This window comes from Lissotriton helveticus, chromosome 10, assembly GCF_964261635.1.
Source record: "Lissotriton helveticus chromosome 10, aLisHel1.1, whole genome shotgun sequence".
Classification (NCBI taxonomy): Eukaryota; Metazoa; Chordata; class Amphibia; order Caudata; family Salamandridae; genus Lissotriton; species Lissotriton helveticus.
In genome coordinates this window covers 1,325,049-1,351,639 of record NC_136071.1, presented here as the reverse complement: position 1 = coordinate 1,351,639, position 26,591 = coordinate 1,325,049, and the positions used below count along the sequence as shown (strand labels likewise).

At 51.2% G+C, this 26,591-nt stretch overlaps 2 protein-coding genes across 2 annotated transcripts in view; both read left to right on the top strand.

Annotated features, from left to right (window-relative positions):
- Positions 1–525: 525 nt before the first annotated feature.
- On the top strand, positions 526–9,994 carry LOC144784986 (EKC/KEOPS complex subunit LAGE3-like). Its single transcript, XM_078664110.1, has 3 exons — positions 526–606; positions 7,228–7,356; positions 9,499–9,994. The coding sequence occupies exons 1-3, from the start codon at positions 587–589 to the stop codon at positions 9,614–9,616; spliced, it is 267 nt and encodes an 88-aa protein (XP_078520236.1). The 5' UTR covers positions 526–586; the 3' UTR covers positions 9,617–9,994.
- An 8,907-nt stretch (positions 9,995–18,901) lies between these two features.
- Positions 18,902–26,591, top strand: part of WDR45 (WD repeat domain 45) — a 71,044-nt gene continuing 63,354 nt past the window's right edge. Inside the window, exons 1-2 of the mRNA XM_078664492.1 lie at positions 18,902–19,065; positions 23,739–23,813. Of these exons, the coding sequence (XP_078520618.1) occupies positions 19,017–19,065; positions 23,739–23,813 (124 nt within the window). The 5' untranslated portion in view covers positions 18,902–19,016. The remainder of the gene's footprint in view (positions 19,066–23,738; positions 23,814–26,591) is intronic.

Here is a 26,591-nt window from a genome sequence, read left to right as displayed (position 1 = left end):
AGGAAGGCCTTTTACTATAGAAGATCTCTATTCTCCATGACTATGGAAGTGCCTTCCCAGTGGGTTCTGCCATTTATTGCAGGATTATCCTTCTACCTGTGTTTAGTTCTCTTTTGTAACATCAACAAGTCGCTCTCTCCTCCTGTAATGCACCGTTCGCTCCTCTTGTATTTTGTTGGCTCACGATTGTCACTTTTGCCTCATGTAACCTAACGTTTGCTTTTGTATTTTGTTCTCTTGTTTCAGTTCTGTTCCTCTTGTGAAGCCTCCGACGCCTTCGGGGAAAGTCCGCGCCAGAGAAAAATGCATCAAATAAAAAAATTATAATAAATGCTCCATGGGGAGGACAGGGGCTGGGGTGAAGGGGGATAAACAGCCCCCCCCATGCCGGACCCCAGAGGGCGCTCCTGGAGAGGAAAGGAGGGGCGGGGGGGTGTCCTCCAGTCCTCCCCTCCCCTTGCTGACGCCCCTCCTCCCGGGGGTGTGACTCCCCCTCCTGGCTCCGCCCCCCCGGCCCTCCCCCGCCGGAAGCGGCCCCCCCTCCTCCCACCGCGCTGGAGCCGGAGGAGCCGGGGCCGAGTCAGCCATGGAGGGCGCGCTCAGCTTGTATCCTGCACCGGGGGGGGGGGCAGATCTGCTGGGGATGGACGTGCACTAGGGTCGGTTCATGAGGGGTGGGTCTGTGGGGGTGGACGATGGTGGGGGCCCTTTGCAGTAAGATTGTGTGTGGTGCTCTTACGGTGGGGGGGTCTGTGGTAGGGGTGTGGGGGTGAGGGTGGGGGGGTCTGTGGGGTGAGAGGGGGGTCTGTGGATAGAGCGCGGAAGTCGCCGATTGTCCCCACGAGGTCTCGGGCATCTGCGATCCAGAGTTCAGGGCCGACCCATCATGTCATCCTTCTCAGGTCCATCGATTCCCAGCGCGTGCTCTGGATCGATCTTTGAACGCGCGCGCGCGCGGCCGAGTGAGACTGGAGGGGGTACGGGGGGGGGGGGGGGCTCGATGGATGGCGGGACAAGTGCAGGGGTCCGGGGGGGGGGGGGGGGGGTGCGGAGACTCCGGGGAAGAACACCCGAGGGTGGAGAGGGGTGCAAGGTGTGGACACCCTCACCTGTAACACCCCCTGAACCCACACTTACCACCCACACAGCCGGTGCACAGAGACGTTTTAAGACATGGGCAAAGTGGGCAATTGCCCAGGGCCCTCAGCTTCCTAGGGGCCCCCTGAGAAACTGAACTTTCTTCAAAATTAACATATAATTTAGTATACTTTGGCCTGTGGACTTGAATTAACAGGAAATGGTTAATAAAAAACAAATTTGTTCTGTATAGGGGCCCCCAATATATGTTTTGCCCAGGTCCCCCAAAAATCTTAAGATGTCCCTGCCGGTGCAGGCCTCAAAGCTGCCAACAGGCGCGCCAGGCAGGCAGGTGCCTCCAGGCAGCCCTAGCAATCCTGGGGGGGCTGGAGTCTGGCAGAAGGACCCTGAGGGGTGTCAGGCCTTACCAGTCTCCGAAGGCCGTATGACTGCAGCCATAGTGAGGCGCCTGAACCAACCAGGCTGTCCCCTGAGGCAAGAAGGGCTGCTGTCTGCGACAGTCAGGCGCCTGAACCAACCAAGCTGTCCCCTGAGGCCAGAAGGAGGTAGGACGATGCAGAGTCTGTGCTCTGCTGGGCCGCCCAGTAGCAGAAAACTCTTGAGAAATATTCTGTAGACACGAAGGGGCAGATTTACAACAAAGTGACGCATCTGTAGAAATGCGTCACTTTCTCTGCGCCATCATGAGAAACCCTTGCGCCACCATAGATGCTCCACAGTGATAGTCGTGCTGCAAGCACAACGCAATCCAGCAATGCATGGGAGGCCTTTCCTCCTTGAGCTGCGACCCTCCTTACGCCTGCTTCAAGCAGGCGTAAGGTTTTGGCGCAGTGGCGTCCTAGAAGTGGCGCAGTGAAATCTTGTATATTTCACTGCGTCACTTTTACGAGGCTTCCCTGCGTGGGAACGCCCACCCTGCATACATTATACCTGACAATAGGTGGCGCAAAAATGACAAAAGGGCCTTGTCAATCAGCCCCAAAATACCTAACCAACATGGGGGCCTATACACTGGATTGGGGGGCTGCACTGTGTGTGAGGTGGCTGTGGAGCACAGTGTGTGCCCGTGTGGGATTGTACTTGAGTGGTATCGATGCTTTTACTCTTCCATTGCGCCTCTGAGGTGAGTGCGGCCCTCCCCCGTCTGCCTGCAGCACTGTTGTCGCATGGAGTGGCGGCTCAGCCTCTGTGGGGTGAGTCTTGGCACACCCAGGGCCTGGTGGTACTACTTGAAAAGCCAGGTCTTCGGCTCCTTGTGAAGTTCAAGAAGTGAGGAGGAGGCTCTTATTTGGGGGGGGGGGGGCATTCCACACTTGTGGAGGGACGTAGGAGAGGGCCCGCCCCAGATCACGTTTTCGATGTGTGGGATGTGTGCGAGTAGGAGTCGGGACGAGCGGAGGTGTCTGGGAGGTTTGTGAAAGCAGACGCGATTGAGGTATGCCCGGTTAGGGTTATGTAGCGCCTTGGGAGTGTGGCTGACGAGTCTGATTTGTCCTCGTTTGTGTATGGGGAGCCAGCGGGGCTTCGTCAGGTGTGGTGTGATGTGCGTGCGGCCTCGGAGGTTGAAAGTGATTCTGGGTTGAGAGCAGTACATCATTTGTAAAGCAATAAGGGGCATATTTACGAGGAAGTGGAGGAGCGCGGCGTTGTGGTGGCGATAGGGGCTTGTAAATATTCCCCTAAGTGTCAGCGCCCTGGTCAGCAGTCCACAGCAACTTGCGCCACCCATAGTGCTACTAATGACAATTCAGGCTTTTTATATATTAAAATGACTAATAGGAGACACCCGGGCTATTTTTGTAGCTATGGGTGGCAGGTATTAGTCGTTTGTAATGTATATAGAATTATTAAACAACTGTTGTGTTCATCACAATATAGGACAAACTGCGCCCCCATGTGGCTGTCTGCCATAAGTCCCAGAATTGAAGATTAAGTGCTGGTGCTGAGCACCAGAACCCACTGGTTCAAATTAAGCACTAGTTGAGAGGGATTCTGGCCGCGGAGTTCTGAATGGTTTGCAGCCTTCTGCTGAGTTTTTTTGTTGATCCCAACCGAGAGGATGCTTCCGTAGTCCACTTGCCGGTGACACGGGCGTGTATGATGTTTTTCTGGGGTTTCTGATTTGAAAACCTTCTTCGGGTCATGGACGCACAAGGCCGTGGCAGCATTGACTTGGGGGTCTTGTTGAGTTTGCTGTCAATGATGATCCTGGGGTTCTTGACGTGGGTGCTGGGGGTGACGGACAGTCCTAATCTTTAGGCAGTTGTTTTTCATCCAGCAAGTAATTTCAGTCATGCAGGGAATGATCTTGACCCGGGTACTGGGGATCTTGTCTGTGGGGCAGAGACTGAGCTGCGTGTGTCAGCGCAGGAGAGGACGTTGATATCGGTAGAGCGGATGATGCTGGCTAGAGGTATCGTGTGCGTTGAAGGGGGTCCGGCTCAGGGGGGATCCTTGCGGACCTCCGCAGAGGAGGTTGTGGGTGTCCGAGGTGTGCTGTGCCCGGCTGACTGACTGGGTCCTTCCAGCCAGGAAGACGCAGACCCATCGGGTGCGTGTCTTTGGATTCCAGTGTCATGTAGGCGTTAGATGAGGATGATGTGGGAGACGGTGTCAAACGCTGCGGAAAGTTCCAGGAGGATGAGGGCTGCTGTGTCTCTCTCCCCACAGCCCCCCCCTCCAGTCATGCAGATGTGAGTAGCAGCGATAAGGGCAGTTTCTTTGCCGTAGTTGGGTCTGAAACCAGACTGAGAGGTGTCGAGGAGTGGGCAGCCATTGAGGTGTATTTGGGGTGCGTGTGACCATCCTCTGTCTGCATTGAGCCCGGTCTGTGGAGCACGGGGTGTCCCTCCGTGGGGTTGTGCTCCGGTGCCTTCAGTGGTTGTATCAGGTCATTGTGTCTCTGAGGTGAGTGTGACCAACCAGGGTCCGCACTGGGTCTGTGTGACTGTGGAGCGCAGGGGGTACTTCAGTGGGGTGGTTGTTCTCGATTGGTCCTGGCAGCTTGTACCGGAGCATCGTATCGATAAGGTGAGTGTGCGTAAACACGACCAGTCCATATTGGGTGATTCTATCATGCGTCCTTTGGGCATCTGTTTGAGGTGACTGTACCCGAGCTTGGTCTGTCTTCGGTGAATGCATCTGTTGTGCGACTGTTCAGGCCTCTGAAAATCATAAAAATGTTGCCAGATCTGGAGGCCTAATGACTTTAATAGTCTACTCGACCTATCTGTAATGTACTTGTCCAGTAAACTGGTCTCAAAGTGTGTGATGTAGGGATCTTTTATTTTGATATTGTGATGTAGGCAAGTCTTTTATTTTACAGAGCTGCCTTTTTCTTCATTGTCACATATGAGAGCCCCTTCAAATATCCACGTTCAGCATTTCTGCTGTACAAAAACCTCTTTTGTTTGATTTAATAAATTAAACGTTTGCCTCACGTATAATTAGAATCTGGCCCACATATGGGGTACACATGACCCCTAACTTGCCTCCTGGTTCACAAATAACTTTGTCGTCAGGGCAGGTGTAGGCATGTTTCTTAGTTCATGTTTAACCCCTTCGCTGCAGGGGTTAATTTCCCGCTGTGCTGGGGGGGAGGGGGACGCGCATGGCGCATGCTCATGACGAGCTGAGCTCGTCACAGGTGCATTACCTGCCCTGGAACGCTCAGCACAGCAGGGGAATTATCGCCGCGTGTGAGCGTTCCACGGCTCATTACGAGCTGAGCTCGTCATGAGCATGGAAGAGGTTAAAAACGTACTTTTAATAAATATATTACTGAAGCATAATGTGGTAGTGCACTGTCATTTACAAACAACACATTTTCCGTTGAAATGGCCACAACTTGTCCCACTAACACCCTGGTTTACTGATAATACTATATACCTTATATAAATTCTGTGGAAATTGGGTTTCAGCAAAAATATTTACCATTTGCACATCACCAAGTAAAGGGTTCCAAATGTGTTTTCATTCCTATTAAAAACTTACTTTTACTCATTTACAAAAAATGTGCTTTCATTACTGAAATATATTTTAAAATGTTTGTACAGTTCATTTACTAGCTGTTTAAATGTTGTGCATTAATTTTTCAAAATCCTCTAACTTTGCAGTCAGAGAAGAAAAGTAAACGTCAACCTCCAGGATAAAATACATTTTTAGAAGCCATAAGCTGACATTTGATCGGTCTCTGAACTCTGAGCGAATGCAACAAGATAAAAACAAGATTTAAGGGCATCTTTATTGCTTTTTCACCTTCTGAGTGAACAGAACTCCTGCTCTTTGTCAGCACCCCAGAGCAGGCTAGCAAGCCCATAAACAGCTCGCCCTGATAATATATGGCTCGCCATAACTAGTAGGGGAGTAGATATCTCGAGCCCTCCTGTTTCTCAGCACTTGTCTTGTGGTGTTGGTCTGTATGGTGTCTTTATCTTTTAGAATTGTTCTCTGGTTTCCGGGGAGGGGTGATGCCCTAGTAGTGGTACGTTATGTTGGATGCGGGACGCATGTCTGTGGTGTGTTCTGAGAGTCATGGGGCTGGTGATGTTGAGCCCTGTGCTAGCTGTGGGTGATTCTGTGCCTCTGTATGTGGGTGCTTTGTCGATCCATGTTGTCTTCTGGGTTCGGTGTCTCTGTGGCGTTGAGTCTGAGGTCCTGCTTCTCTTATAAATACCCTCTGTGGACACTCGCCCACCCTGCCAGGACCAGCAGAGACCGAGGAGCGCCTTCCAGGCCCCACTGGTGGTTCTTCCCAGGGCGGCACATTGACCAGAGGGGCGACCACCAAGGAATGACCCAACCTTCCAACCCTTGAAAGAGGCTTCAGCTCACCCCAGAGACCGCCCAGCTCAGACGTGTCTCTTCCCAACATCACATGCCCCCGGGACTCCAAGAGCAGCCCTGGTGGTCTGTAAAGGCACTGGGAGGGGAGGCGGGCAGTGCTGAGGGCGGTTTGATGGAAGTGAGGCGTGCTGTATCCGTCCTTAAGGGTGAGCTGCGCCTGACTATAAGTGTGGTATGTGATCATATTTAGGCACATTGCTCGGAGTCCCTTGTTTGTGCTCTGCTGTGCCTGGCGGTAAGGCGGTCTGTCGTAAGGTTTAAGCCCGATGCACTGCGTCCTTTGTTTGTGCTCTGCTGTGCCTGGCTGTGGGGTCGGTAAGGCGGTCTGTCGTAAGGTTTAAGCCCGATGCACTGCGTCCTTTGTTTGTGCTCTGCTGTGCCTGGCTGTGGGGCCGGTGAGGCGGTCTGTGATAAGGTTCAAGCCCAGTGCTCTGTGTCCCTTGTTAGTGCTCTGCTGTGCCTGGCTGTGGGGTCGGTAAGGCGGTCTGTGGTAAGGTTTAAGGCCAGTGCTCCGCGTCCCTTGTTTGTGCTCCGCGTCCCTTGTTTGTGCTCCGCGTCCCTTGTTTGTGCTCCGCGTCCCTTGTTTGTGCTCTGCGTCCCTTGTTTGTGCTCTGCGTCCCTTGTTTGTGCTCTGCGTCCCTTGTTTGTGCTCTGCGTCCCTTGTTTGTGCTCTGCGTCCCTTGTTTGTGCTCTGCGTCCCTTGTTTGTGCTCTGCGTCCCTTGTTTGTGCTCTGCGTCCCTGGTTTGTGCTCTGCGTCCCTTGTTTGTGCTCTGCGTCCCTTGTTTGTGCTCTGCGTCCCTTGTTTGTGCTCCGCGTCCCTTGTTTGTGCTCCGCGTCCCTTGTTTGTGCTCTGCGTCCCTTGTTTGTGCTCCGCGTCCCTTGTTTGTGCTCCGCGTCCCTTGTTTGTGCTCCGCGTCCCTTGTTTGTGCTCCGCGTCCCTTGTTTGTGCTCCGCGTCCCTTGTTTGTGCTCCGCGTCCCTTGTTTGTGCTCCGCGTCCCTTGTTTGTGCTCCGCGTCCCTTGTTTGTGCTCCGCGTCCCTTGTTTGTGCTCCGCGTCCCTTGTTTGTGCTCCGCGTCCCTTGTTTGTGTTCCGCGTCCCTTGTTTGTGCTCTGTTGTGCCAGGTTGCATGTATAGGAGCCGAGAAGGACACTTTACTGGGCCAGGGGGTCCTAGGTCGACTTAGGATGGGAGGTAGTGTCTCTACTCTAGAGGGTGTAACACTGCCAGTAGTGTGTGGGGGAGTCTTCGGGGTGTCTGCTTTGGACCTTGACCCTATGCTCAGCCAGCTGGACGTTCCTTTTCCATCTCACCTGGAGGCACAGATCGCACACAACAGTCTCGCCCCCGACAGGGAGCCACGAAAAGGGGGCATCAGCAAGACGCTGCTGGTGACCGACAACATCCTGCACGTGTGAGTATTACCACTCTTTCCAACACTTGAACTGCAGTCCTGTGAACCTACCGTCCCAAACTATTTGTCTTGTATACATAGTGCTCACAGGCTGACCCCACTATCTCAGGATCTGAAAATTCAGACAAATAAACAATTTCTGTGATTCTCTGCACAGATGCTTGGGGCTTCTGAGCTCTGTACCCTTGCCCACAGCGCCTAGAGCCTCTATGCACTATGCGTCAGGCTTTGCCAGGTGCCTTGAGCACACCTCTGCTATGCCCATCCCTCTCTGCCCTGGGCCTCTAGCCACAGTGTCCGTGCCCTCTCCCCACTATACCCGAGGCCTTGGCATGCGTTGGCAGGGTCCTCTCTGTGCTGTCCCTCTGCGGGTGTTCTCTGCCCACTGCCCGTGCCATCTTCCCACTGTGCCTGTGGACTTTGTCCCCATACCCAGGGCCTTGGTGAAGTATGCTCATCCCTCTCCACCCTGGGATTCTTGCCACAATGCCCAGCCCCCCTTCACATAGTGCCCAAGCCCTTTTCACATAGCTCGTGGAGCCTATGTACCCTATCCCGGTGCCTGGGGCCTTGACGCCCTCTGCCAGGGGGCACTGCACACAGTCCCTGTGTCTTGTGCACTTTGACCTTCCCCTCTTTTCATTGCGATTCTTTGCACAGTGATTGTCTCTCCCTCACAGAGTGCCTTAGCTCTCTTCAAAGGATGCCTCTGGCCTCCATGCACTGGTCACTGCCTGGGGCTCTTGTTCCTTGCATCCCTCTGCACCGTGCCCATCACTTCTCCTCTCTAAGACTTCTTGCAGAGTCCGTGCCTCCTTCACACAGTGCCCGAGTCTTCTTGGTGCTGGCTGGGGCCGCTTGACATTACCCACGCCTGGGGCCTTAGCACACTGAGCCAGGGGACTCTACACACCGTTCATGACGTTGGCACCCGGGCCTCTGGCCCTTTAGAACTCTGTGCTCAGTTGCTTGTGTCCTCTCTGCATGAATTTGGGGCCTTCTTGTCAAACAAAAACAAAGGAGTGTTCTATAATGCTCGCATGGCTGAGCCGCTGTCCGAATCATACAATGATTGTCAAAACAAGATGGTGATGGAAGGAATGTTTGAATTAACCTCTGCTAAGAGCCCAGTCCACATTCCAGCCCATCATTTGTGTCGCACTCTAGACCGAGACTCACCCCTTATGCAAATCAGTCTTGGTCCTGCACCAATAGGAACAGTCCTGCCTGGCCAAGTCTCCTCCAGATGGGAATGCAAGCAACCCCAGACCCCTAAGCCCACTGGGACTAAAGAACACGTGACTGAAGAACCCCAATCAGGGATTAACCGGTCTTGGGTGGCTTGTATTCTGATTCGGAGAGGCCCGGCTTTGGCAGTTCGGGCTGGACTGTCCTACTGGAGCACGGTCATGACTGATTTGCATATAGCTGGGTCCAAACGGAAGTGCCATGGCGTGAAATAAACAATGGACTGGGATGCAACCCGAGTAGTTACCAGTCGCTGAGATTAATTCAAGCATTCATCCATCACTTTTTTGTAACCTGTTGGCCTAATTCCCCCGCTGTGCTGAGGGGGCGGGTGGGCGCGCACAGCGCCTCGGTGTTTGTGCCGAGCTGAGCTCGTCGTGAGCCTCGGTGGCCGTGTGCTCATGACGAGCTGAGTTCGTCACGGCCACACCCGTTTTCATAGAACGTTCAGCACAGCGGGGGAATTAGCCCCGCGTGCGAGCGTTCGGACCGTTATGACGAGCTCAGCTCGTCATGAGCACACGAGCACCGTGGCTCATGACGAGCTCATGAGCGTCCAACGGGCTAATTCTCTTTCAAGCCCTCCAGGTAATCTTCAGAAGTACCCAGAGCCTTTACACAGTCGGCCCTGGAACGTTCGCACTCTTCCCCTTGCCTGCACCCGTGGCCTGCTCACCATTCCCTTAACTGTGCCTCCTTAGCTCTGTCTGTGCGCTCAGCAGTGAACGCGTGCCCTCTTTGCACTGCGCCTGGAGCCCTGCGGCATCCTCTTCATGCCTGGGACTTTCACACACTTCCTCTTTCTTGCCTGTACTTGTGGCCTGCCTGCTGTGCCTGCTGTACCTGGTCCTGTCCCAGATGTCTTACTTGCTTTTCCTCATTTACACTTTGCAGGCAGTGGAAAGCTGCTGAGGCCAGGATCCTGCGTGTTTCTATTAACTCCTTCCTGGACAACCTCTCCCTCGTCCTTCAAACCATTGACCGCTTCGGACCTGCGTTGGAGAGACCGTGACACTGACTGGAGCGCGCTGGGGCCAGTGACCGCAGCCACTGCTGGAGGACTAACTACAAGAGTGACTTGAGAAGCCAGCCCGAGGATGGTCCAGAGACGACAACCGAGCACATGGCGCAGCCGGAACCTTGAACTGTTGAAGCTCAAAAGCTACTCTGGCTGTCAGTGCCCTGGCTGCAAACATGACTGGGTCCCTTAATCTGAGCTTTCGGGCACCAACATCTGACTGGGCAGGGGCACATGGAGCGAGCTAGCATCTGACTGGACAAGGGCACAAGGGAGGGCACTAGCATCTGACGGGACAGGGCACATGGAGCGAGCTAGCATCTGACTGGACAAGGGCACAAGGGAGGGCACTAGCATCTGACTGGACAAGGGCACAAGGGAGGGCGCTAGCATCTGACTGGACAAGGGCACAAGGGAGGGTGCTAGCATCTGACGGGACAGGGGCACAGGGAGGGCGCTAGCATCTGACGGGACAGGGGCACAGGGAGGGCGCTAGCATCTGACGGGACAGGGCACAGGGAGGGCGCTAGCATCTGACTGGACAGGGGCACAGGGAGGGCGCTAGCATGACTGGGCAGGGGCACAGGGAGGGAGCTAGCATCTGATGGGACAGGGGCACAAGGGAGGGCGCTAGCATCTGACTGGGCAGGGGTGCAGGGAGACCTTGAAAGTCCTCTGTCCAGACAATGAGATGTCTAGCCAAAGGGATTCAAGTGGTCCTTCTCTCATGATGAATGGGGGATTGAGCAATGTGCACTCTGGTGGTGTTATGGGACACTTCCCTGCATCTGTTTGAGGATGTACAGGGGTCTCACCCAAATTTCCCAGAATAGTGTTAAATACCGGCCTGTTACCCTATACATTCTTTCCCAGTTACAGGCGGTGCACCCAAGCCCGCTCCCTAGCTCGTCAGTCTGTCACCTAGTCTGAATCCTCCATCCTAAATCTGCCAAACTAAGTTAACTCTTAAATCAATGTTGTATTTCAGCGTTCACTCTTCAGCTGCTTCTGTTTCCTGTTTTATTGTTTATTTGACCTGCTCAGATGATTGTGCAGCAACTGCCTGTTTGTGATGCGCAAGGTGTGCTGGTGGGACAAAGCTTGTTCCAGCTCCCACCGCGAAGTTGTCGAAACCTTGAGCAGCCTTTATTGGCCACAAAATAAAGAAATCTGCACAAAGATTGACGTCTCTGCTGGTCATTCACTTCCTGGTGGCCGAGTGAAATGTACCATTTGGATGTTCCAAACAATGCCCCCATTTCAGCCCCATCGACAGATCCTCCGTCTTCCAGTGATGCTGGAAAACACGCAGAATGTCACTTTCAGATCTACATAAATGACCTCCTTCTGTTCTGTTGTTATTGTATAGATAATGTTTACTTTCATGGCTGGCACAGCTGTGAAGGACAATTTTTTTGATAGCAACTTTTAATTGAATGTTAAATGGACACTCTGTAGTTAATAAGGCATGGAAAATCTGTCACGTTTAATGTAAAACCACTGAGAGCAAAAGCTGCATATATACCAGATTGACATTTGTCAACTCAGTTTTTATGAAATAGTGCAAAGTATGAACAGTGGTGACAAAGAATTTAGAAATGTCCCTGCAGTGTAGAGGTTTGGGTAAGATCCAGTTCCACTCCCTCACCCTCCAAAGGAGTGTAAAGGCTCAGATTCTGTGGTCTTCTCTATATTGGTGATTCAATTTGGTCTATAAACTTTTTCACAATAGAAAACATTTTAACCTTATTTTAATAATTCTGCACAAACCATTGTCCATGTTGGATATCCGGTTTGCCAAGGCATCAGTGGTTTCCTCATGAGTTACATGGGGTGTCTCTAAAACTCAGGATGTCGCCAGCACTGGGATTTTTTAAGTGTTCTTCAGAAGGATTATTAAACTCATTACTGTGATAGACAAAGAAATATACTTTCAGGTTATATCCAACTGTATGTGTGCAGGAATCTGGAAGAGGACTATACATAAATAACGCTACAAGGATTAAACTTTCAGGCGTGTCACTGCTGTTCCTACCCCCGCCTCATGACACCACCTGCAAAATCCACTTGAAACAAAGGACTTTGGGGCATATTATCCAGGGATTTATCTCCGCTTTTTTGGCTTTAAAAGCCAAGAAAGTGGAGATAAAATTATCTCCCTATCAGCAACAGGGTGCTAACACGCAAATTCGCATGTTAGCACCCTTTTTCTCTACGCTTCCCCTTGCATCACTAATGAGATGCAAAGGGGGCGTTCCAGAGAAAAATAATAGGAGAAATGTTGTTAAGCAACATTTCTCCTATTATCAAGGATATCGCTAACCCTGTTAGTGATAAAAAAAGCAGCACTAACCGCGGTTAGCGCTGCTTTTTTTACACCTGGTATTTTCCTGACTTAGCCATGATATCCTATGGAAGGTGGATATCATGGCTAAGTTTGTGAGCCCCTATCATCGTTGGTTTTCCAGCAATAATCTCTCATTTGGCAGTTAGCGCGAGGATTTTTATCACTTCTGAGATAAGCGTTGCTGATAGCACACTATCTCAGTGATAAAAATCCACGCTACCCGGCGATAATTTTCCTAGCGCGAAGTGCGCTTAGCGATAATTATCGCTGGGGCTTGATAATATGCCCCTAAATCTGTTCAGTGTGACCATTGATGACGAGTTCTGGTTCATACAGAGCCGTGCGCTTGAAAGCAGATCCTCTGCTTTACCGAACAAGTTCAATGTGAGATTTAGCGATAAAGAGCAGAAATATTTCTACCAGAAATGACAATGAAGAGATCAGTAGACGCATGTAGAAGAGAATGGGATGTTAGTATCAGAGCAAAAAAAGATAAGGGCGTTCATTGACGTGCGCAGCATTCCATTTGAAAAACGTACCATTCAGTCCAGGTCTGTTGGACCAGTCGAATCTGTGATCATAGAAGAGCAGGTTCTGTGCCCTGAGATCTCCCCTTTACTTTTAGGGCAGATTAGAAAAGAGGCGGAAAGTACTTGACCAAAGCCCATCAGCAAGAGCTTTACAGCACAAGGGGACCAGGAGGCTCACGATGGGAATCTGGATGTAGTGCGTGGTGGTCTGGGAGGGGTTCACAGGTCACGGTGTACGCAGCAGGACAGCTTACAAGTGAGGTATGCCGGGACAGTAATGTTTCAGTGGCTTGGAAACATCATGACAGAGTGGTTTTTATTTTCTGATCTGCCCTGTGTTTCCTCTGATGAACGTGAGAGTCTGTGGAGTAATTTGAAGGTGTATTTACTTTACTGTTCATCAGCAGAACACTGTTCTGATGACGGGTGATCCAATGCAAATGACCAGCAGTGATGGCATCTTTTGCTTTCTTATTCTGTTGCGTAAACTAAGGTTCTGGCTCAGCTCCACACGGTTTCTTTTTGCACACACAGGTGACACGAGTCAACTTAGTTCACTGCACCAGCAACTGGATGTGAAAGACAGGTTATTGTAGCTCCACAGGGCCCCACACAATCTATAGTTGAAATGGCATCAAATACCTCGGGTTACTAACAGTCCCTAAACGGGGATCCAAGGACGCCGTGGTGATTTGAAGAACCAATCTCATTCCTTACAATATCACACACACGAAGAAAAAGACACTTTAATTAAGAAGCGTTTATCTCCATAGTTTAATCGTATTGCTTAGTACATCAAAAATAACCACGCAGAATGTTAAAACGACACAAATACATGTGAATATCGAGAATAAAATGAATATTCCTGCCGTAGTTAAAGTGTCATCTAACACTCTAAAACTTACTTCACTAGGAAAGCATGGAGTAGCAAAACTTGCATCTAGAGGTTCCTAGGCGGAATCAACGCACTGTTTAGAGCAAAACGTTATAGAGTTACACATATAGTTATGAGAAATTGTGGATGCAGTGTCCCTGACAAAGGAAACACTTGTCATCCTCTCCTCCCACACTTGGCTTTGTATATATTCTCTGTATCAGTTGCCAGCATAAAGCGCAATGCGGCAGCATCTCTGTAAGCTGGCAGTCAAGCCCTTCTTTGGTAGTATTTTTCAAGTTAATCTGGGGCAAAGGACCCCCCCCCCCCTCCTCCCCCCAGTAACCAAGTGGGAGCCCTTTTACACCGTTTCTTATCTGAGATGGAAATTTCTGACATAACCATAGGAATGTCTGACATAACCTATGTGCATCAAGATGAAATGAAAGTCAAATGTATAGAGTGCTCTACTACCCCGGGGTGACCAGGTGCTATAGCTCTGGGAAACAGATACTAGTCTTAGACGCTGTCTTAAAAACAAGATAAAACATGTCAATTCAGACTTCACTGCTTATGTTATTGTTCTTGCCTGATGTTGAGCTAGAGATAACGAGGCACTTGTCCCAGACTGATGTCACATCAGGTGTTCTCATTGATGTCATTGTCTGAGTGACTTGACACTTTTGCAGGTTTTTGTAAAGATATGCAGAGACGACATCTAGATCAAAGGCAGACATGTCAATGATTCTGCAAAAATTGAGAAAACTGAGTCTCGCGCTGCTTAAGGACTTTATTTCAATTCTAGGTTTCAAATTGTGTTGCCCCTGCGGAGAGTCTGCCCACAGGTTCTACCTGTAAAATATGGATACGTCTAGTTGTGAGTGTTGTGTCACAAGGTATGAGTGAATGGCGCTGTGTGTTTGGGACTGTCTGCATGCATGCACATACTGGTAGTCTCTGTAGGCGGTCCTTTGGCTGTGGTAGACAAGAAAGTCTGCATCTCCCTGTGTTCTAGACCCCCTTCCTGAAACCAGTCTTTACTCTGCTGGGTAGTGGAGGGTTCCCAGAGGGCACAGTACGCCTGCACCGGCGTCACTACGAACTAACCCTCTAGTGGGTTGTAGATTTCCTTATAGGCATGGTGGCAGAGAAGACTTACTGCATTGATCCATGGCGAGAGGTGGAGCTGCAACGCCCCCTGCAAGGACCAAGACTTCCTAGGAGCCATATGACTCCTGCATAGTCTCCCTCCTGTGTGGGATCTTGCTCTGTTGCCTAACACTAGTTTTGACAGCAAAACTGGTTTGTCCCACACAGTGCAGAGTGGTCATTTGTAGGCGCTGTAGATTGCTAACTCTGACGTCCAGCGGCAGCTGGTGATGTGGTGGGTTTCAGGGAGTGCGTCCATCAACAGAAATATTTGACCTTGACCTATAATTTCAAGATAACAATAGGTTTCCCTGGGTGACAACAGTGGATGCGGACCCTGTTTACAAACTAAAAGCCAATTAGGGTCTTATCTTTTTCTTTTACACTGTGAACTCTGAGCAGTATCAGGCTCTCCAGTCACCACAGACTGGCCTGGCCCAACGGTCACCACTGGCTGGTGCATAGAGGCGCTCGAGCATCCTCTTAACTGCATCATTAATTTCACAGCACAAGGCCCTTGTTAGGATGGCCAGTCTTTGGGTCCAGGAGTTTTGGTCACCCTGCAGTCAAGGTTAAAGTGCACTAAGGTGTCCAGTCTTGAACCCAGAGCCATTGAAACAGGAGACCAGATATATTGTGGTATGGTTGCTATTGACCAGAACTTCAAAGACTGAAAATAATATAATGAAGACCCAACGAGTCCTGAAGTTCCACAAGTACACCCCAGTGTCGTCCCATAGGACAACATTAGCAAAAGAACCAGTTATAGAAAATCTAGATCCTGCCACTGAAGAATGTTTCGTTTTTTGATCTGTTTTATATTTCATTTTGTCAGCTGATTTTACGTACCGGAGAGTTGGACTCTTTGCCCTATTCTTCAGATATAGCACTGGTGGGATTTTGAAGGCATTGAGTGCTGCTTACTGCCTTGCTTTTCTAGGCTCTACCTCTTTCATGGCGAGGGGTCAACTTTAGTAATGGAATAGCTGCTGTTGCATTGAGAGGCTGTGAGCGAGGATGAAGATGCGTTCTCCATGATCATTATCCAGTTACTGTAAAAGGAAGGCACCCATGGCTTTGTCATAAGAGTCACTCAATTATTAATCTTTTCATAAGTTGGGAATAACAAACAGCAGTGGTCACGAAAGCTGACAAGCTTATTCAGTCATAGAGACTTTTCTTCGTTTTTTTTACCAATCTACTAATGTCAGAAGAATGCCTGGATTAGTCTTTAAAAGAATGAGTGTTCAGGAAACACTGAGGGGCATATTTACAAGCCCCCATCGCCACAGGAACATCAATTTTTCCTATGTTCCTGGGGCGAGAGGGGCTTCGCCTTATTTCCAAGGCGGTGTTAAGCCACGCTGCATTGTGGGCAATAGGTGTTGTGGTGGGTGTTCCACCGCAACACCCACTGATTTTGACCCTGCCCCAATTTACAAGGGCTGTGTAAATAGGAAGCAGCGCCAAAATTAAGACCAGGGAAAACTGGTCTTAACATGGTGAAACGAGGAGAAATGCTTTATATCGCCTTCTTTTTTTTGTTTCTGTGTTCTGCATTGTGCAGCAAATATAGAAACAGCAACTTGCCATGAATGATTGGTTATGTGCAGAAAGGGACACCTTCCTGCATATAAACAATTAAAAACAAGCATTGGAAATGCAATAGGTCTCGCAATAACGCGAGTCTGAACTATTAGCATTGTAAATGATAATGCCCTTTATTTTTGCGTTCTGGTTTTTGGAACATAAATAAAAGGCTTTGTCATTTACAAGGCCTATAGCTTAAATTTGCGTTAAAACGAGACCTATTGCATTGCAATGGTGGTGGTGCTGCTGAGTTTTTTCTGAATCTGCACCCACAATCTGCACCCACAATCTGCACCCACAATCTGCACCCACAATCTGCACTCTAAATCTGCACCCACAATCTGCACCCACAATCTGCACCCACAATCTGCACCCTGAATCTGCACCCACAATCTGCACCCTGAATCTGCACCCACAATCTGCACCCACAATGTGTGAGTGGCGTTGCGTGGGTGAGTGGCGTTGCGTGGGTGAGTGGCGTTGCGTGGCTGAGTGGCGTTGCGTGGCTGAGTGGCGTTGCGTGGCTGAGTGGCGTTGCGTGGCTGAGTGGCGTTGCGCGTGTGAGTGGCGTTGCGCGTGTGAGTGGCGTTGCGTGGCTGAGTGGCGTTGCGCGGCTGAGTGGCGTTGCGCGGCTGAGTGGCGTTGCGCGGCTGAGTGGCGTTGCGCGGCTGAGTGGCGTTGCGCGTGTGAGTGGCGTTGCGTGTGTGAGTGGCGTTGCGTGTGTGAGTGGCGTTGAGTGTGTGAGTGGTGTTGCTTGGGTGAGTGGCGTTGCGTGGATGAGTGGCGTTGCGTGGATGAGTGGCGTTGCGTGGATGAGTGGGGTTGCGTGGATGAGTGGGGTTGCGTGGGTGAGTGGGGTTGCGTGGGTGAGTGGTGTTGCTTGGGTGAGTGGCGTTGCTTGGGTGAGTGGCGTTGCGTGGGTGAGTGTGGTGTTGCGTGGATGATAGTGGGCTTGCGTGGGTGTGAGTGGCGTTGCGTGTCTGTAAGTGTTGCTGTGTGGGTGAAAGTGGCACAGAGCCTTTGATGTGGCCTGGCGCAGGAGAAATGCTGCTGCTGCTAATTAAATACAAGAGCGGCCGGGAAACACAAGTACGGCCGGCCACATAATTAGGGGAGGAGAAGCTGCACAGCACACGCTGGGAGAAGCCCTTTGATGTGCTGTGCGGCCGCGATGCGCGCTCTGTGCTGGGGGAGGGCCATTAGCCTGAACTCTCGGCAAGATCAAACGAAGGGTGGGAGGGACATTGAGGAACAGGAACAGATGGCCATGAAAGTGTATGGGCCAAATGCGCGTGCCTGTACGTGCACTCGAAGAAAACGCCACGGAAAAAAGCGGTGGTTTGACAATCCGTTCGAGCACTTGAATTCTCCCCCATTTCCCATTGCTTCGCAATGGTAAAGGACGAGACCTAAAAATAATAATGATTTACAACTTCTGTGTGCTGCACAATGACCACGAGGATGTTTATGCAGCTGTATTCCCACAAAGCGCTGCACTCCTCTTCACCCTCCTATCTAAACAAGGTATTGAAAGTCTCTGGAACAAATAAGGGTTTCTGAAATGCCCAATCCCTGGTCCTGAAACCCCCCACCTTCAGCCATGAACAGTGCATGAGCCAGTCATTCTCTGGTAGTGCCACAAGAATCTGGAACTCCTTGTCCCCTTTGCCAAACCACTTGCCTAGTCACCTCCAAAAAGGACCTTAAGCTCCTCCGTGTAGACAGACACCTTGGTTAATCACCCTCGACCAGATTTAAGTATTCGCTCCACCAGGATCTGAACTACCGGGGTTATGTGACCCCCCCCCCCCCCACCATCTACATCAGTGCATTAACTGTGTATGACCTTTGACCCAACGGCTGTACCTGGCTCCTGAGGTCCCTCCTGCACACATCTGGCGATGCCAAAGTCAGAGTGTAAACACTGGAACCCGTTGTAACCCTTGTATCCTGACACTGCTGTAAAGCGCTTGGATGCGTTCAGGCCATGTCCGCGCTATATATAAATTACAAAAATAAAATAAAACTAAGGGGCCTTTGCCCCGCAGCAGGGTCCTGGATTGAGATGGAAGCAGGCCTCAAGGAGTCACGTTGTGTGCACATGAAAGGCCTCCCAGGCCCCTCTCGGCCCCATGACTCACGGCCGCATGAGCTCAGTTTTGTAAGTATGTTTTCTATTCTTCTTCGCCCTCATGCAGCCTCCGTGGTACTCCTGTGTTGTGGTTCTAGTTGTTTAAAGTTTCACTGCTGTCTTATTGGTTGCTAGGCACGCGCACATCTAGATTGTGAAGCAGGTATAAGAATGACGTCAGTGATGTTATCGTGGGATTTCACCCTGGCTCTGTGTAGCCATCACTCCTCGCACAAGCTCTTTTACCTTACAAATAAAGTTCATAAAAATACATTTCTTTCTTCTGCTGTTTCTTCATGTACGATTTCACAACATCCTGGTTGTGTATCGGGCTCTGCGCGTTCACGAGGGGTGCCTCGAGGCGGCCGCGGCCGGTGGAGCCCCGCAGACCCAGCCCGGCCCGGCCCGAGGCCCTGAGGGCACTCGAGCCGAGCCGGCGCACACCAGGCCCACGCACGTACACGCACGCGCCGTCGACAGGCCACGGCGCGCGCAGGGACGCATGCGCACTCTGCGGCCAATCACCACTGCAGAGCTCTGTCGGGTGCGCTAGGACTGGCCGAGGCGCCTCCGATGGTCCAATCATAGGAAACCTTACCGCTATGAGTACCGCCCACTTTAGAGCGCGCCTGGAGTGTCTCCAGCCGTGGGATTGGCTGTGTGACCCGGAAGTGAATGACAGCAGTGAAAGGTAAATAAGCGAGCTGGAGCCGCGGCCGGTGACCGCCCCGTGACCCCACCTCCTCCCGGGCGGAGCCCCCGGCCCCGCAGCCATGGCGCAGCCGCGGGGGGTGAACAGTCTGCGCTTCAACCAGGACCAGAGTGAGTGCCGCAGCGTCCTGGGCGGAGGCCCCCGGCGCCCCCGCTGGGGGCCCCAGGGAGGCAGCAGAGGGGCCCCTTGTGTCCATGGGGCGCTCCCTGGATGATTACACCTGAGCATGGGCCCCTCCACCCCCCCCAGCTCCATGGAGCACTCACAGGGTGCGTGTGCTGGCAGGGGGTGTGTGCTGGCAGGGGGTGTGTGCTGGCAGGGCTGTTTGTTGGCTGGGGGTGCTGGCAGGGGTATGTGCTTGGTGCCTGTTGGCAGGGTGTGTGTGCTGGCAGGGGTATGTGCTGGGTGGGGTGTGTTGGCTCGGGTATATGCTGGATGTCTGCTGGCAGGGGGGTGTGTGCTGGCAGGGGTATATGCTGGGTGTCTGCTGGCAGGGGGGTGTGTGCTGGCAGGGGTATATGCTGGGTGTCTGCTGGCAGGGGGTGTGTGCTGGGTGTGTGTGCTGGCAGGGGTATATGCTGGGTGTTTGCTGGCAGGGTGTGTGCTGGCAGGGGTATATGCTGGGTGTTTGCTGGCAGGGTGTGTGCTGGCAGGGGTATATGCTGGGTGTCTGCTGGCAGGGTGTGTGTGCTGGCAGGGGTATGTGCTGGGTGGGGTGTGTTGGCTCGGGTATATGCTGGATGTCTGCTGGCAGGGGGTGTGTGCTGGCAGGGGTATGTGCTGGGTGGGGTGTGTTGGCTCGGGTATATGCTGGGTGTCTGCTGGCAGGGTGTGTGTGCTGGCAGGGGTATGTGCTGGGTGGGGTGTGTTGGCTCGGGTATATGCTGGATGTCTGCTGGCAGGGGGGTGTGTGCTGGCAGGGGTATATGCTGGGTGTCTGCTGGCAGGGGGTGTGTGCTGGGTGTGTGTGCTGGCAGGGGTATATGCTGGGTGTTTGCTGGCAGGGTGTGTGCTGGCAGGGGTATATGCTGGGTGTTTGCTGGCAGGGTGTGTGCTGGCAGGGGTATATGCTGGGTGTCTGCTGGCAGGGTGTGTGTGCTGGCAGGGGTATGTGCTGGGTGGGGTGTGTTGGCTCGGGTATATGCTGGATGTCTGCTGGCAGGGGGTGTGTGCTGGCAGGGGTATGTGCTGGGTGGGGTGTGTTGGCTCGGGTATATGCTGGGTGTCTGCTGGCAGGGGGTGTGTGCTGGCAGGGGTATGTGCTGGGTGGGGTGTGTTGGCTCGGGTATATGCTGGGTGTCTGCTGGCAGGGGTGTGTGTGCTGGCAGGGGTATATGCTGGGTGTCTGCTGGCATGGTGTGTGTGCTGGCAGGGGTATATGCTGGGTGTCTGCTGGCAGGGGGTGTGTGCTGGCAGGGGTATATGCTGGGTGTCTGCTGGCAGGGGGTGTGTGCTGGCAGGGCTGTTTGTTGGCTGGGGGTGCTGGCAGGGGTATATGCTGGCAGGGGTATGTGCTTGGTGTCTGTTGGCAGGGTGTGTGTGCTGGCAGGGGTATGTGCTGGGTGGGGTGTGTTGGCTCGGGTATATGCTGGATGTCTGCTGGCAGGGGTGTGTGTGCTGGCAGGGGTATATGCTGGGTGTCTGCTGGCATGGTGTGTGTGCTGGCAGGGGTATATGCTGGGTGTTTGCTGGCAGGGTGTGTGTTGGCAGGGGTATATGCTGGGTGTCTGCTGGCAGGGGGGGGGTTCTGTTGGGGTTCCAGAGGGAGACAAAAGCAGAAGGGAATTTAGTGCTAAGGCAGAAACAACAGAAGGAGAAGGGAGGACAGGAAGGTTCTTCCATGCCCAGGGTCAGTAGTTGTTTTAGGTGTCACAAGGAGGGTCATTACAAGAGAGACTGTTGGATGAAAGATCCTGTACCAGTTACACCCATGATAGGGACACCCCATGGCTGAGGCCCACTAGCCCCTAGCCCCTGTTTGTCCCATGGCTCCCTAAACGGTGTCTGACAGTGTTGTAGCACACCTTGGTATTAAGTACAATTGTTTAGAACTTGCAGACGCTTCAGAAGAAAGAACACTATGCAAATTCAGGTGATGCTGTTCAAACTATTGAAGAATACATTATTTTATCATGCATGGAAACATAGGAAGGCCACTATATTTATCCTGTTCTCACTATCCCCCAAAATATAATAGTTTGTGTAGAATATATACAATGCTGCACTTAGCAGAGCAACATTATAGGCTTACATAGCACAACAATTGGGAAAGGGGGGTCCAAGGGAGACTGTTTAAAGACCTGCAAGGAGTACACTCTCAACACAAAACAAATCCTTGGGTCTATATTAGCGCACACAAGTGCCTGTGAAGTGACAGACTAATGTCTCACACACTCCCCACGTGGGAGAGATCCCTTTCAGGACGAATACCCTCACCCACCAGAGGCTGCATGCTTCATCATATGGGTATCTCTTGTCGACAGCGAGCCAGTGTAGGTCTCTCAGGAGGGGGGTGATGTGGCTGCGGCGGGGGATGTTGCCGATCAGTCGGGCGGAGGCGTTTTGGTTGCGTTGTAGTCGTCGTAGGTGTTTGGCTGGGATTCCTGCGTAGAGTGCGTTGCCGTAGTCCAGTCTGCTGCTGACGAGGGCCTGTATCACCATTCTTCTTATTTCGGTCGGGATCCACTTGTAGATCCTGCGGAGCATGCGGAGGGTGTTGTAGCAGGAGAAGGAGACGGCGTTGACCTGCTTAGCCATGGAGAGGGAGGAGTCGAGGATGAATCCTAGGTTGCGTGCATGGTCGGTGGGTGTTGGTGCTGTTCCCAGTGTGGTCGGCCACCAGGAGTCGTCCCAGGCTGAGGAGGTGGGTCCGAGGATGAGTACCTCTGTCTTGTCCTAGTTCAGCTTCAGACGGTTGCTCCTCATCCAGTTGGCGACGGCCTTCATTCTCTCGTGGAGGTTGGTTTTGGCGGTGTGTGGGTCCTTGGTGAGGGAGAGGATGAGCTGGGTGTCGTCTGCGTAGGAGATGTTGAGGTCGTACTGGCGGGCCAGTTGTGCGAGGGGGGTCATGTATATGTTGAACAGCGTCGGGCTGAGGCATGAGCCCTGGGGGACGCCGCAGATGATGTTGGTGGCTTCGGATTGGAAGAGTGGGAGGCGGATGCTCTTGGTTCTGCCGGTGAGGAAGGACGTGGTCCAGTCAAGGTCCTTTTCTTGGATTCCGGCTTCTAGGAGGCGTGTCTTTAGAGTGCGATGACAGACTGTGTCGAAGGCGGCCGACAGGTCCATGACGATGAGGGCTGATGTTTCACCGTTGTCTAGTTGGTGCCTAATGTCGTCTGTGGCGGCGATGAGGGCTGTCTCGGTGCTGTGGTTTCGTCTGAATCCAGACTGGAACCGGTCCATGACGTTGTTGTCTTCCAGGTGGTGGGCCAATTGCCTGTTGACGATTTTCTCGATGACCTTAGCCGGGAATGGTAGCAGGGAGATGGGCCGGAACTTCTTGAGGTCCTCGGGGTCCGCCTTGGGCTTCTTGAGGAGGGCGTTGATTTCGGCGTGCTTCCAGCTTTCTGGGAATGTCGCTGTTTCGAAGGAGATGTTGATGACCTTCCGTAGTTGGGGTGCGATGGCTGCGTCTGCTTTGTTGAATACGTGGTGTGGTCACGGGGTCTGACGGAGATCCCGAGTGGATGGAGTTCATGACCTTACGTGTCTTGTCGCCGTTGACGTTGGACCAGGAGGTCAGGCGGATGGCGTTGGTGATGTTCACAGGGGAGGTGAAATCTGGCGTAGTCGGGCGGTTGTGGTGGTGAACCTGTCGTGGATGTCAGCGATCTTGTGGTGGAAGAAGGCGGCTAGGGAGTCGCACAGTTCTTGTGGGGGCGGGATGTCGTTGGCGCTGGGGTTGGATAGTTCCTTTACGATGCTGAAGAGCTCTTTGCTGTCCTGTGCATTGTTGTCCAAGCGGTCTTTGAAGGAGGATCTCTTGGCTAATCTGATGAGGTGGTGATATCTGCGGATGGCGTCCTTGTGGGCTGCGTGGTTGTCCGGTGTGTGTTCGTAGAGCCATATTTTCTCCAAATTCCGGCATGCGCGTTTGGAGGTCTGAAGCTCGTCTGTGAACCAGGTAGCTCTCTTGCTGGCGTGGCTGTTGGAGGGTTTCTTGAGCGGGGAGAGGGTGTTGGAGCAGTCTTCGATCCACTGCCTGAGGTTGCGTGCTGCTGCGTCTGGGTTGGTGGGTGGGTTCTGGGCGAATGTGGTGGTGATCATCCGGTCTTCGGTGACTTTGCCCCAGCAACGGCGAGGCAGCTGTTGGGTGCGGTGGTGCGTGGTTGGTTTCTTGAAGGTGAAATGAATAGATCTCAACAACCTTTGCTCCTGCACCTCAGCACACACAACTTCTCCTCATGCAATAGGTCTCAACAGCCTCTGTTCCTGCACGTCAGCACCAGCACACATGACTCCTCTTCATGCACTAGATTTCAACAATCTCTGCTCCTGCGGGTCAGCACCAGCACACATAACTCCTCCTCTTGGAATAGATCTCAACAACCTCTGCTCCTGCACGTCTGCACCAGCATACATGACTTCTCATTCAATAGATCTCAACAACGTCTGCTCTTGCTCGTCAGCACCAGTACATAACTCCTACTCATGCACTAGATCTCAACACACACTCAGCCTCCCTGAGTACCAGGCCAGCCACAGGCTGCTGCTGCTCAAACTTCTAGCGCTTTAGTACCACTCACACAACTACCATCCTGTCTTTATCTCTCTGCTGCAGGTTGCTTCTGTTGTGCCATGGAGACTGGAGTCCGTATCTACAACGTGGAGCCTCTGATGGAGAAAGGACACCTTGGTGAGATGGCAATAGAGAACTTACTTTGGAAAGAGTACAAGAGGAGGGGAGCAGTGGAAAATACTATGAGAGAGAAAACCACAGGAAGAGAGCAAGAAGAGGAGGACCAGAGGAGTGAAAAATTAGTTGGTAACCTATGGGAGAAGAGCAGAGCGAGAGAACCATAGGAAGAGAACAAGGCAAGAGGGAAAGAACATTAGGAAGAGAGCAAGGAGGAAGAATCGAGGGAAGAGAGGACAAGCATGGGAAAAGACCATGAGGGAGTAGACAGAAAGCATGGAAAAATTCAAGATCACAGTAGAATTTCTGTGAAGGAATTAAACAAGGAGATTGAGAGAGAGAGAGAGAGAGAGAGAGAGAGAGAGAGAGAGAACCCTGGCAGAAGAATAGGAAAGGGAAATAAATAATCATGGAAGGGTGGAAGGCAGAGAAATATAAGTTGAAAGAGGGAAAAAATAAAATGTGTTTAGGAGTTTCCTAAATCTCTGGACATGCTGTCTTGTGCTGACTACAGAACGATGAACTGAAGGAGTCTAATGTATCCCATGTAGCGGTATGGAGGTAGAATCTAACCAAATTAAAAGTGAGCCCTTTAGTCTTACTCTGACACCACTTCTGTCAAAGCCAGTCATCATAGGAATGCCTGACTAAAGAGTTCAGTCTTGTGGGTTTTCTGAACTGGAAGTAATTCAATTCGGCTTTCCGGTTGAGGTCCAAGGAATTCCAGAGTTTGGTTCACTGGTCACCCATTGATGTGTCTCCACTGTTCTATTACTTGAAAATTCGTTGTTGTCTGTGATATAGATTACCCTGTCAAAGCTTCTTGGCTGAAATGTAATGTGGTTCTAAGTTTCTAAGTTTGGTTGGTCTGTTGTAGATGGAGCATTTTTTAATATAATCAAGGGTTCCAATGGGAGAGCAGAGGGCTTTCAAGGCCAGTTTAGCACTGTAATGTTTCTGGTGGTCAAAGTAGAGTTTGGCTGTATGATTTTGCAGTTGTTGCCTCTTGTTGCTGAGTTTTTTTAAGAGCCCTGAATAAGTGATATTAGAGTAGTCACCTAACCCATTACTGGGGCTCTTGTTAGTTCTGTCTGAGCGTTTGCAAGCCATGGAGCGAAGGGGCAATCACTGAAGTTAAAAGAAATTGCCTTTGTAAGGAAAAGAGCTGGAAATAAACAAAAAAAAAGTGGAGGTGTCGAGAACAAGCAAGGTATGTAAACAGCTAAAAGTGAAAGTCAAAATGGGAGACAGGAGGAGAGTGCACATTGGTAATAGCAAGGGACTAGCCTGACCGTCCAAGTGTCAGCGGGATGGGGAAGACACAGCCACCTTGCTACCATAGCACTGCTGTCATTGGTTGAAATTTCACCCATCAGTTTACCTTTTACACGTGTTTCTCTTTGGCAGAAGGGACTCTAAACCCTTATCTATCAATTTAGAAGGCCATTTGTGACATTCAATAATATATTATGAAGATCTCGCACTCTTTCTGATAATAGATCTCGTGGTTGGCCTGGGCGCTGGGTGCACTGTATAGGGAGAATCGGCTGATTTGGAATATGAAGTGTCAATTGATCGGCATTGGAGGTTTCCAGAGGGCTGACATCATGATCTGAATTTCAGAGAATGTCAACTAGTCTTTGTGTTCTGATCTTCAATTTTAGTGTGGTAACACCCGCATGTCCTCAATGCTATTTGAAGATTTGTAATGCCAGTAAAAACCAGGTGTTCCAAATTTAGTAGCCATGCACTGAGAACGTTTGATGGGGAATGAAAAATATACTGTTTAAACTTTCCAAAATGAACTGGTTTTCATATCGCAGGCTTAGAATTATATGACATGCTCCTTCAGAAATGTAACTGACGTTTAGGTTTACGATTACCTCTCTGTTCCGTCCAAGGGTTCTTGGCATTCTTAGCATGTAATCCTGCATGGCTAAACACTTATAAGGTTCCAAAGGCAAGACCTATTGGCTGTGCCAATGCTTGTTTACTCATGATAGGACAAAACAAAGTCATTCGTGGTCCATTGAATGTAATGCCCTGGGTAACAATTCAGTCAGCAAGTGAACAGAATCAGTCACGTAACGAAGATGGAAGGCCATGACCGTTGAACTTTAGTAGAAATCGTGGCGATAGAAGACGACAATCTTTCTTGCAAATACTGTTTAGAGCGGCCAGCAGAGTGACGCGATCTGTGGTCGCACTTTCAAAAGCCACTCACTAAATTTCTCGCAGTGCAGCGCATGCGCTGGCTCAGCGAGACCTAAAAATGTAAAACGGATTGTCTTGCCTGTACAGTGCATGAATGACCTAAAGAAATAAACGTGTGATGTCAGTGTGATTCTCAGATGTAAAATAGTTGTCCAGCATGTCAATGGAGGTGAAAGGAAAGAACCAATAGAAAGAAGATGAGACTAGGACTCCTGTTGATTGATCCAGGATGTGATTGATAATATCTCAAGGAAATGACTGAATGTTCCAGAGGCAAAGAAGGCTAACGGGGGCTGAACTAAAGTCCCGTAACATGTGTATTGATTAAAATATATTTGCTATGAATGACACAAGCACCATAGCATTACAAACCTAAAAATGTGAACTGGTGGCAGTTCTTTTCGGGACTCACAGAAAATCAAATAAGATCCACCAGAAAGACTCAGTAACTCTCCCAACACCCAAAGAATACCTCTTCAGGGCTTCCAGAGTCAGAGCAGTTTCCAGAGATCAAGGACCAGTTGCATTCTACCATTTTCACAAGCTGTTGACATTTGTGTCAAA

Coding starts and splice junctions, on each gene's coding strand:
- LOC144784986 (XM_078664110.1), top strand. CDS start 587: ATGGAGGGCGCGCTCAGCTT. Junction 607..7,227: donor ATGGAGGGCGCGCTCAGCTT/GTATCCTGCACC, acceptor CCCTATGCTCAG/CCAGCTGGACGTTCCTTTTC. Junction 7,357..9,498: donor ACCGACAACATCCTGCACGT/GTGAGTATTACC, acceptor TACACTTTGCAG/GCAGTGGAAAGCTGCTGAGG.